The following is an 11,634-nucleotide window of genomic DNA, read 5'->3' on the forward strand; positions in this document are numbered from 1 at the left end:
CCAACCTTTTGTTAATAAAAAGACAAATAAGGCATTTCAAGAGATATGCAGGGACAAAAAAAGTGACTTTTACAAACTTATCAATTTCTCAAGGGCAAATGCGTTCACTTTCTGGGATGGCACCAAAGGAGGGGCAAAATGGAAAATGATAAGGAAGAACATCTCCCCTAGTTAGGGACGTCCTGCTCGATCCCTCTTTTTTGTGTTTCATTTTTTTTTTTTGTCCTGCTTTCTATTTAAGATGCCATTTGTAAGTTCATTTTTATCTCTTTTGAGAGATTCATTTTACCTTTCTTGGCTTACCTCTTTTGATAGGAATAAGCTCCTTAAGAAGAATATTAGACTCCTTAAGCCTCTTGTCTAAGAAGAACACCACCATTGACGTCTTCTTCCTACCATTCACACATCCCCTAATCTCTTTTTCCCTCTCAGCCGTCTCCCTCTCCCTCTCCACACCATTGCACCCTCTACAAGACATGGCCTTTGATTTGAGTGTGCAGCCCACATCAGGCCTGTATCATTTGGTATCATAACAGCTTCGCCTCGGGACCTCAAAGACGCCTCTCAACTCTTGCAGCTATGACCCAAGCCCTTTATGTATCCGTCCGTCCGCACCAACTACAACTACCGGTGTTCGGATCTCCCCTTTGTGCGATCTCAGGATATCAATTCCGCATCTATGCTTTCAATATCAGGTTCTTTGATTCTCATACTTCTAGATTAAATTTTGAATCATTAGAATCTATTAGTTGGGTGTTCCGATTCATCCTTTGAAAGTAAGGTCATATTTTGCCTGTTCTTAGGAAGGATCGGTATTAGTTTATCATTCTATCATGTTTTCATAAATTTATTATTGCTTTTTGACAACCCTAAAAGTCCCCGAAAAATCATCATAGATAGCTTTATCTGTCGTAAACTAAACCCAATTTATAGATTGAAGAAATTGTATTTCGTTCTATAGATATTGTCTTTTTATAGAATCATGTCATATTCAGAGTCTAAATCCTGACCGGTTCATATCCAACTACTTCCGAAAATTCCTTAGGCTTGATCCCAGATCCATAGATCATGAAAATTGTACCCTAACAACATACATCTGTTAGCTTTTAAAACCAATTTATAGATCTCAAAAATTCATATGGATCGCTGAGATCTATTCCGATCTTTAGAACCTATTAGAACATAAATACCAAACTGAACCTGTAACGTCCTCACCTAACCAGAAAATAAATTATTTTTTATCGTGTAAGAGCTTTGAAAAAATTCAAAAAAATCAATTTTATATACCTGAGACCTTTGATCAGACGACCAAATCCAGAGCCAACCTTAAACCTTAGCATAGGCCTCTGCACCATTTGAATTTTCGGACCAACAACATTTTATCCTGCAGGCAGACAACACCTGAATTGAGTTATGGTGACTCGTGGAGCCCAAAAGTTTGTAGATACTCTAGGGATTGAGACCTAACACCAACTGGGTGAAATGAACAAAAAGGTAGATGAACTAGTTGCACTGAAGTGCAACTTCTTAGGGCATCAAGGGGACAAAACAACCCGAGGGTTCAACCCACCCGAATTTATAGACTAGCAGTGTGGCCATGCCAACGGGGAAAACCATATGAAGCAGTCCCATATCAAGTTTCCCACCTTCATCGGTAAGAATCCAACCAGTTGGATCTTCAAAGTCTAGCAATATTTTTTGGTTATGCATACCCCAGAGATAGAAAAAGTATCCATCACCTCCATCCACCTAGAGGAAGAGGCTGTGCTATCATTCATTTGAAAAGAACCTTGGTGTATCAGCCTACAAAACCTTTTTACGTGCGGTGATCCTTGCATTTTGGCCCTTTGGCGTACGCGAATCACAATGTAACGTTGTCAAAGCTAAGGCAAACCAACAACATTAAGGAGTATCAGGCTGAGTTTGAAAGGCTGAGGTAGCTTATTGGTCCTAAGAAGCTTTCATTATGACATTCATTGTGGGCCTTCATTAGGAGCTCCAGATCGAGGTGCAAGACAGTCGGCCCACTAGCGTCCTTGAGTGCTTTCAGCAAGCACGTTTGAAGGAAGGGAAGTTACAGAAGCAAGGATCCAAAAGCAATTGAGTGGGATTCGGATATGGATCCTTTATAATCAAAATTGTCCTCCTTTCGAAAGCAGGTCAAACGGATTCAATGCACCAGCTAACACCAATGGATCCAAACCCATTTCAAAGCTTCTTTTTAATTCTTTCAATGTAAAAATGAATGTAAAACGACTATCTAATAATGCTATGGTCAAAAGGCAAAAGAAAGGGCTATGTTACTATTGTGATGAGGTTTGGCGCCTCACCCATGTATGTAAAATCATGCGTCTATATCTTGTAGATAGTGATAGTAAAAATAGTGACAGTGAAAAAGGAGAGGTAGAGATTTTTGAGTACAAGGATTCACCCGGAGGTGAGATAGAAATCTCACTCCACACCCTCACAGGGGTAGACATGTCCCAATCTATGAGAGGACATGGTACTCTCCAGGGCACACTGATATCTGTCTTCATAGACACAAGTACACAACTTTCTTCCTACTCAAGTTGCTAGAAGGATAAAGTGTCCAACCACTTTCCACAACCCTTTCAAAGTAGTAGTAAAAAATGGGAGCAAGTTGCAGTGCCAAGCGATATACCTCAATTTGAAAATTACTACTCTCAACTTGGATGCCTTCGTGCTTCCTGTCAAAGGAGCCGATCTCATATTAGGGATGCCATGGCTCCAAACCCTAGGTCTAATCTGGTGAGATTTTCAAAAGTTGACCATGAAATTCAAGGGGACAAAAATGTAAAAATCCAAGGAGACCAAACTTTCTTCAAACCTACGATAAAGATGTTCTTAGGGACACCCATACTTCCACTTCAATAAGACTAGAGAAAAACAATAACAAACACCCCACATGAGTATATAAAACGAAAGCAGCCTTGGAACCTAAAAAACCACATCCCAAGAATAAATAGTGTCAACACAAAAGGCTTATTGTCTGTATCATCAACTTAAAAGATGACAGACTATGCAAGGGAAGAAGTTGCTACTACAAATAGAGGAAAAAGTCAACGGTGATATTTGATCAAAGAGGACAAGGACCAAAGAATTGGGGAGATACCCCCAATTACCGTCCTTGAGGACAAGGCCATTTTGAAGAGATCGAGATTGACATCCCCCTGACCCGAATAGAATAAGCAATTGAATCTGGATATTTCTACTAGATAATTGGATCTGCTGATCCATGTGGGTATAAGCGAGAATTGGAGTTAGGATAAGAGGTAATCCAGTCCTTTGTGAATAAGAAGACAAATAAGGCATTTCAAAAGATATGCAGGGACAAACAAGTGACTTTTTCAGGCTTATTGAGTTTTCAAGAAAAAATGCATCCACTTTCTAGGATGGCATCAAAGGAGGGGCAAAATAGAAAAGGATAAGGAAGAAAATCCTCTTAGTTAGTAGGCTTCTTCTGAAGAAGATTAGGCTCCTTAAGACTAATGCCTAAAGAGAACACCCACACTCACATTTCCTTCTCCTACCATTCACGCATCCCCTAATCTCTCCTTCCCTCTCACGCATCTCCCTCTCCCTCTCCACACCGTTGCCGCCCCCTGCAAGCTGATTTGAGTGTGCAGCCCACAACGGGTCTGTATCACTTTGTCCCTATAGTGGTCCCGAAATCTTGGGATGCAAAATTCAGAACCCCAGGGCCTGTTTTGATTCCGGACATATTGCATCAGGCATCTTTTGTCGCTGATTCATCCACACTGCTATTCCTTGTAGAGGAAGTCAATCTACTCATCATGCTTCCCTTTTCAGGAGGGAAAAGATTTGCATATCCACCTGTCACTTGGTCTAGTTGCAATCAAACGAATGAACTTATAAAAGACGAATAAATCTGAATGCACGTTGAATGGGCTATAAGTAGAGTACGGTATCAATGTGGCAGAATTTCCACTACAATGCAATGCAAAAGTATTCTCGCAAAAATCCTATTCATGGATCACTATGATGCCAGCAACTTGCAGACCATGAGAATAATCGGTTGATAGGTGCTTCTTATACATCCATATGCAAAAAATACTCTAGAAACTAGAAGCATCAGAAAGTAATCTATCATTTTACAACTTTATTTAATATTCCCAAAGTCTATCCAACTTGATAACTCTTATATCTCAAACAAAATCGAAGTACAGGAAACTTTAACAAAAGGCTTATGGATATCTATCATTTTACAACTTTATTTAATATTCCCAAAGTCTATCCAACTTGATAACTCTTATATCTCAAACAAAATCGAAGTACAGGAAACTTTAACAAAAGGCTTATGGATATGCCGCGAAGATTCACAGAAGAAACATAAACTAAGAAGCAAAGAGATACTTTTGCAGGTAGCTAGGTCAAGGAAAAGCCTCCATGGAACCACACTACTTCTGTGCATCTTCCTGTTTCAGTTTCTTTTCCCATCTACGTTTCTGCACATACCCAAGTAAAATCATGTCAATATCCTCCAGAGCACAAGATAGGTTAATTCAAAGTTATGCAGCAAGGGAAATGATATTAGTAACACTGAAAAGGTGGAAAACCTGCATCACATAAATCAACCAACTCCCGACCTCTCCTTTCTCAATGAGAAGTAGAGCCAACACTACTACACCACCAGCAATCATGCCCCTGTGGCATCCATTGGAGTGGAAACAATCATTTTCCTGGTCGTTGCTCATAGGGTTCCACCATAGAAGCATCAGGTAAAGGGTTCTTATGAAGACAAAGTTCTGCTGATAAAATGGTTGAGGTTGCCTATTGACAGGAGATAATCATAAGAAGATACCATCTTCATTTCTTTAAGATCTATCTCAAATTCAGATCCCCTCTTGGTTACTCTTATCATCTTTTGCATATGTTAAGTATCAGCACTCAGTTAATTGCCAAAATATCTAATAAGTTCATATATTCTTGCCTGAAATTGCCAATTTTCTGTCTTCTTTTTTTGGGAAGTGGAGAGGGAATTGGGGTTGGGGGGTTGAGGTCCATAAAAGAACAATTTTCCGTCATTCCTTCCTCACATTTATCGTCTTCCTCTGCTTACTTAAAATTTGTGCAAACAATTTCTTTCCTTATGTACAATAGACCCACTTTTGTGTCCTTGTGTCATAGTATTTTTATACTTTAATTGGCAGTATTTTGTACAGCCTTGTAGTTGCAAATTCCATTTTTGACATAAATAAGTTCTGGAGTTTAAGTGTCAAAGTCAGTACATGACCAAGATTTGGGTACTGGATGCATAAAGTTGTTGTGTATTTGATGCATGTGTTCTTGTTTAATTAGTTGTATTTAGGGTGTAACTAGGCTTGGGTACGATATACCATGGGCTGGTCCATCCCTCCCCACCACCACCTCCATGCCCACAAAGTGGTATGTCTGGCTTCTCCATCGGTCATATTGGTGCATTACGATCAACACGGTTCATTCTTGAGATTTCCACTTAGGCTCTGTTTGGAAACTGGTAGTTGGATGGAAATTATGCATTTGAAAAAGTGGTAGCTGCCAAATCCTGGATTTGGCAGCTAGCACCTCTAGGAGGTGGTAGCTATCAATTCCATCCTTTAGTGTAAATACAAAGGAGAGAGGACCTCGCTTCCCAACCCAAATGCACAAACACCCATCTCAGCTACCAGCTTCCAAACATCCACCACCAAGGTAGTTTGACCAAGTATTTACTAATTGCATTAACTCCCATCCCAGCTACTAGTTTCCAAACAGAGCCTTAGTTCCTTGAGTATCTTTTTTTTTGGCATGCTTGTACTCCATAGCCATATGTTGCCAGTTGTACAGTAGGTCTATATTTGGTTATGCGATAAAAAATTTCCTAGTTCATCACTTCACTTTCTTGATTGCAGCTTTAGAGCAAACGCTTGTGCACACACTGTGCAAGATGTACAATACTTCAACCATGTTATGTCTTTTGATGCAGATGACTCAACATTGGATATTCTGCTATGTCCAACTTTCTGTATCATTCTACTGTTCAAAAAAAATAATTAATCAGTGACAAGGAGTAACCAGCATTTTCACATGAAACAAGTGTATTAACATTGAAGATCATTTACAATTCTTGATGGTCCTATCCAGGAAAGGTTACCGTTTGGCCATTTTCTCAAAGCACATGCGAGGATATCCCTTTGGATAATAATATGTGGAATTAATCATATTAGAATTCCCCTTGAATAACGTTTCATACCACTCTGACCAAATGAACCATCACTTTTAAATGAACTTCCATATCATACTCTTCCATATGGTAGGCAGTCCAAGCAATAGGTTTCTGATACACCTAGGTGATGGCAATTCCAATGATATATCAGGCCAAGCTATGTTGAATTATCTTCTAGAAAAATGGATCACACTCCAACATATGATCGATTGTTTCCTCTCCTCTACTTGGCATAGGTAGCAGACACTTGCTAGGTGCCAGATTTGCCTCTTCAAATAACCATGTGCATTGATCACATCCCAGAATGCCATCCATGCAAAAATCTTTAGCCCTAAGTGAAGGTCCGAAACTTCAAATGGTATTCTTAGGGAAAGGTTCCACACCTGGCTAGACAAAGATCAGTAAAAGGGTAAAGTTCAAAACTTCAAGACTTGTTGCGCCTCTATGTAAGCAAGTCTTCATTGTCCTAGATTTCCATGCAGTCGACATACATATCATATTCGACCAACCATCAAATTTCCTATACTTGAAGTCCCTTCTAAATTGAATAAACCAACCTTCATTTGTTTTCAGCAACCTCAAACAAGAACATCCCAATTTTGGTAATAAGAAACAGATTCTGGTATAGCTCAGCCAGTGTTTGCATGCTACATTACTTGTCATTCCAAAATTGCAATCTACCACTATTTCCTAGTTTAATATCCAACAATGAAGTACCACTGAAGACTGCTTTTGCTGAACTACAATTTAATTTATTAAAAAAAATGACCCACCCAGGTGTGTCATCAGACTTGGTCCTAATTACAACAGCTGCTGCAAATATGGTTGTTGATTTAGGTAAAAGAAAAGCTTAGCAATAACAAAAGGATTATGTAAACAGTAATTTCCTTAATATGGCAATCTTGTAGCAATACCTCACAACAATCACATCTCTTTTTATCTATGGCATACACGTACAGGGTAAGACATGGGTACTGAAGGAGTGTAATATATATATATATATAGTCACACAAATATCGGTCTTAGCTACATCTCGGTAAGGCAATTTTTCACAATAATATAGGTTTAGTTGATAGACCTCGGAAAAACTAGGCACTTAAAAATATTAAAAATATAAAAATAGCAGAAATAAGTAAAAAAGTAAAACGTTTATATCATAAAGTAACTGATAATATCATGATATTATCGCAATAATATTGCAATATATACACTGATATTTTCAAAATATTTCTAGATTTTGCCTTTAATATTTGTTTTATGAATTTACAGCTATATTATCATGCCAATATCTGTGGTTGTGATATATGTATATATGTGTGTGTGCGTTGTTAATATGTTCTGTATGTACATATATATGTATGAATACTTCTACATTTAAATATGTATAAGTATATGTATATGCTTGTGTATATATTATGTATACAATAGAGTTAGGATATTATAGGTGTTTGCTATATCATAGACAATGTGCTAGAAATACATAGGCCTCTCTTATGTAATGGGTAATACGCACTTCAGCTTAGGAACCTTTCTGTCTTTTTCCTTCTTTTATCTTTTTTATTTGTTCTTTAAACCAATAGGAGCTACACAATGGAAAGTCCAACGGCTAGCTAGGTTCGCTGGCTGTTAGCTAGCTAGCCGTTAGGACTCTTTATCGGCTATATCACTCTATCCTTTGTATATAAAAGGGGCAAAGCCCCTTTTCAAATGTATGCATTCTTTGTGCATTTTATATCAAATAAAATTATTTTTTTAATGTGTTGAGTGCTCTCTCTTTTTAAAGTGTTGAGTACTCTCTTTGGCCCTTAGTATAGTCTCTCTCTCTCTCTCTCTCAGGAACCTTTTTTTGTCTTTTTCCTTCTTTTGTCTTTTTTATTTGTTCTTTGAACCAAGAGGAGCGACCCATTAGAAAGTCCAACAGCTAGCTAGGTTTACTGGCTATTAGGACTCTCTAACGGTTATACCCCTCTATCCTTTGTATATAAATGGGGGCAAATCCCCCTTAGTGGCTTGTGAGTGTGGACTCTCTCTCTCTCCAACAGCTAGCTAGGTTTACTGGCCATTAGGACTCTCTAACGGTTATACCCCTCTATCCTTTGTATATAAATGGGGGCAAATCCCCCTTAGTGGCTTGTGAGTGTGGACTCTCTCTCTCTCTCTCTCTCTCTCTCTCTCTCTCTCTCTCTCTCTCTCTCTCTCTCTCTCTCTCTCTCTCCATGCATGTGTGCAAGGTAGCATCCTTGTGTCATAATTTTACAAAGCTTCCATGTTGTACCAAGTGTATCGATGCCGTGGTCTATGCACATATCAATATGACATAGTTTACACCATATATAAAAAAAAATAAAAAGGTGATGTGGAGTAAACTGGTGCATCTGATTCAAGTACTCTTTCTCTGTTTGGAACTTTGGATGCTTATTGGCATAAGCCCTAAGGTATTGGACCTTTAGAGTTATATTAGGTCTGTAAGAAGCTGGTATCAATTCAGAGGGGTTGTTCACGATACATCATGGAGGTTTGGTCAAACTAAATGGTAGAATAGTCAAACTCACCTCAGCCCATTGACCTTGTCACTATGTATTTGGATATTGAAAAGGTTTAGTTGAGCATACCCAAATTGCTTTGTCCTAGTGAGGAACTGCATTGGGTGAAGATTTTGAAAGGGTCGTGATTTTTTCTATGCTGTTTCAAGGATGGTGGTAGCTATCATATCTACCTTCACTTTGTGCTCTTTTTTCATATCATGAGCAATGGTTGTCCTTTCACAGAAGTGAACTGTCTAAAAAATACACAATAAGCATAAGAGTTTATAGTTCAACCTCTCCATTTTAGATGATTCAGCTACTATAGGACGCAAAGCACAGCGAGTGCATGATGTTCTAATGTCTCTATAGTCACTACATGTTACTAGTGACACAAAAAGAGACAGGAATTGACGAAGGACTTCTATTCTCAAGTTGATCTTTTGCCTCGCTTTTTTTTTCTTTTTTCATTGGTAAGTTCAGGATCCAGAACTCAAATTCCCTCATTCAACCTACTCTTCATTGGTTCAAGGACCAATAGTCCTTGAGATGGAGAAACATTATCCTGCTCGGTTGGACATCAACTCTTTAACATCCCCAAAATATAGACAATTCTAGTTGGTTAACCATCAATTCCATGCCAACTAATAACCACAAGATGCAGGATCCTACACCTACAGAACTGTTAGTCACTACAAACCGATAATTTCCCGACGAATTAAATGCTAATCATCTTAACCGATTTTAACTTATCATATTCAAATAAGAAGCGCATCAAACGCTTCCATTTTCTCACTATGAATAATGGAGTATTCCAAAAAACACACACACACTACAATTGCGTTCATTTGTGATTCTGAAAATAGAAAAAAGAAAGAAGAGAAACTAGCAATCAAAACAACATACCTTGTAGTCAAGCAGCATTTCGGGCATCTTCCTCATCAACTCAGCGGTATTTGCCCTCCTAAACAGACGCAGAATCAACCCAAAAATCCCCTCATAAAACTATAAGAATCAACGAAATTAGGTGAATAACACCCAAAAAAAACAATAAACTAACTTCTCTGCCGTCACTCTATCACATTTGTGACCCTTCCTTTTGTTCCTCATCTCTTTCCTTGGCGGGTCGTACGGCCAAGCCCTTGAATCAATTCCACAAGACCAACAACAAACCAATCACGATCACCATCATAAGCAAACATTACCAACAACGAGACAACCATGATAGCCACTCTAGAGAGAGAGAGATATAAGCAGAGACGTACTCTCCTGCAAGCAAAACCTCTTTCCGGAGACGAGCTCTGCGACGGCCGCTAATGGCGAGAGGCTTCCAAGCGCCAAGATCCCAATAGCCCCACACCCCCTTCGCTAGCTCGTCCCTGTACTTGGTTAACTTCTCTATCCACGGGTACCCACCACCTGCCGTTAACTTTGCTGCCGCTTTAGCGGCGGCGTTCCACGCCATCCCTCCTCCTCCCCCCTTCTGCCCTCTCTCTCTCTCTCTCTCTCTCTCTCTCTACAGAGTGAAGAAAATGGTTCGGAGTTCCGAGCGGTGTTCGAACAGGAACCGACCTATATCTTCAGATATCCAATTAGAACTTGGAATATATAGGGTCTTTCGGATCCTTATGTGTGTAAATATGAGCAATCAGATCTAGTCGAATCGGGTCTAATCCGACCGTTACCATTTCAATAGGACTTGCCTGTTTTCACCAAAAGCCAGTATATCAGTGTCATAGTTGGATCTGGGTTTTATTATGAGAACCAGATTGATTGCAAACCCGGAAATGGACTCACTTACGATTGGTCACACGTGACATGACTAGGAGTGGCTCGGCTCATGTTCTGCTTGTAAAGAGCTCGTTCGAACTGGTGAAATACGCTCGACGCTCGAGCCTGAACAACCTAAATATATTTTACATATATTTCATATTATAGAATGAAAATGTTTGAAGTGTTTGGCCTGTAAACAATAAGTTGAGTTCAAATCTTATTGCTTAGGAGTTTGGAACAATTATTTATTTTGTAAATGAGTTAGTTTGAGCTTGCTTATTAGGTTTAGCCTAGGGTTCAAATTTTGTTGTTTTCAACTTTTAAAAATATATCTCTTCTGTGAATGAGCTTGCTCAGGCTTTTGATGAGCTCGGGCTCAGCTTGTTTAGCTCGGGCTTTTCATGAGCTCAAACCCAGCTCAGCTCGATACAAGAGACGAGTCAAGCTTGAACACTCTATGTTCGGTTTTTTCAGCTGGTTTACCAGCCCTAGATATGACCTTGCCATATCCTGCATTTTTTTTAAGTGTTTGAATCTGACTCTGAACCCGGTCAGACTCCTGTAAGATAAGGTTCAATAGTTTCTACACATCGCTAACTACATTACACAGCAGTCCTATTTAGACATCAATGCGTTGATATTTTTTTAACTTCACCTGATTCATTCAAATTTAAAAACCCACACCAAGCTTGAATCATGATGATCTATTGCATCTTGAACGGGCCTTTCTAATTCTGGTAAACGAATCTAGTTGGTCGAAATATCCTATTCACAGAGAGAGAGAGAGAGAGAGAGAGAGAGAGAATCCCTACCGAGCAATTGCATATAACCAATATCAGTTACATTCAATCCCCACCGCACATCTCACATGGAAAACGTGAGATATGTGAAAATGGGGCCTACACACACCTCCATCAAGTGGGCATGCAGGATACAATACGACAGTAACTGCTCTCATGTTTCAGGGAATATAAATGGGCTAGATCCATAGCAGGATGATTTCAACATCACATCTATCTATGCAGGTCGGTCCAGAGTTCGATACCTACGGGGTGCATCCTTTTCCGCAAGGCTTAAGCCAAATGGGAAACTATCCTCGGTGGACAATTCGGA

At 39.2% G+C, this 11,634-nt stretch overlaps 1 protein-coding gene across 2 annotated transcripts; it reads right to left on the reverse strand.

The window, feature by feature from the left end:
• Positions 1-4,115: 4,115 nt before the first annotated feature.
• On the reverse strand, positions 4,116-10,231 carry LOC149836739 (uncharacterized). Of its 2 annotated transcripts, none has more exons than XM_090007101.1 (4): positions 10,014-10,231; positions 9,809-9,889; positions 9,655-9,712; positions 4,116-4,487 (listed from the first exon to the last, which is right to left on the reverse strand). In XM_090007101.1, the coding sequence occupies exons 1-4, from the start codon at positions 10,211-10,213 to the stop codon at positions 4,440-4,442; spliced, it is 387 nt and encodes a 128-aa protein (XP_089863227.1). In that variant the 5' UTR covers positions 10,214-10,231; the 3' UTR covers positions 4,116-4,439. The 2 variants fall into 2 exon arrangements, with proteins under 2 accessions (XP_089863227.1, XP_089863228.1); XM_090007102.1 differs by lacking the exon at positions 4,116-4,487 and adding an exon at positions 5,908-6,036.
• Positions 10,232-11,634: the final 1,403 nt, after the last annotated feature.

The sequence above is a fragment of the Nuphar pumila genome, chromosome 5 (assembly GCF_984573655.1).
Source record: "Nuphar pumila chromosome 5, dmNupPumi1.hap1.1, whole genome shotgun sequence".
Lineage (NCBI taxonomy): Eukaryota > Viridiplantae > Streptophyta > Magnoliopsida > Nymphaeales > Nymphaeaceae > Nuphar > Nuphar pumila.

What these genes read in the sequence shown, in the direction of transcription:
- LOC149836739 (XM_090007101.1), bottom strand. Translation starts at nt 10,213, where the DNA reads ATGGCGTGGAACGCCGCCGCTAAAGCGGCAGCAAAGTTAACGGCAGGT. An exon ending in GAGGTTTTGCTTGCAGGAGA is followed by an intron (nt 9,890 to 10,013) that starts GTACGTCTCTGC and finishes AATTGATTCAAG; the next exon opens with GGCTTGGCCGTACGACCCGC. An exon ending in AAATGCTGCTTGACTACAAG is followed by an intron (nt 4,488 to 9,654) that starts GTATGTTGTTTT and finishes GGGTATGTGCAG; the next exon opens with AAACGTAGATGGGAAAAGAA.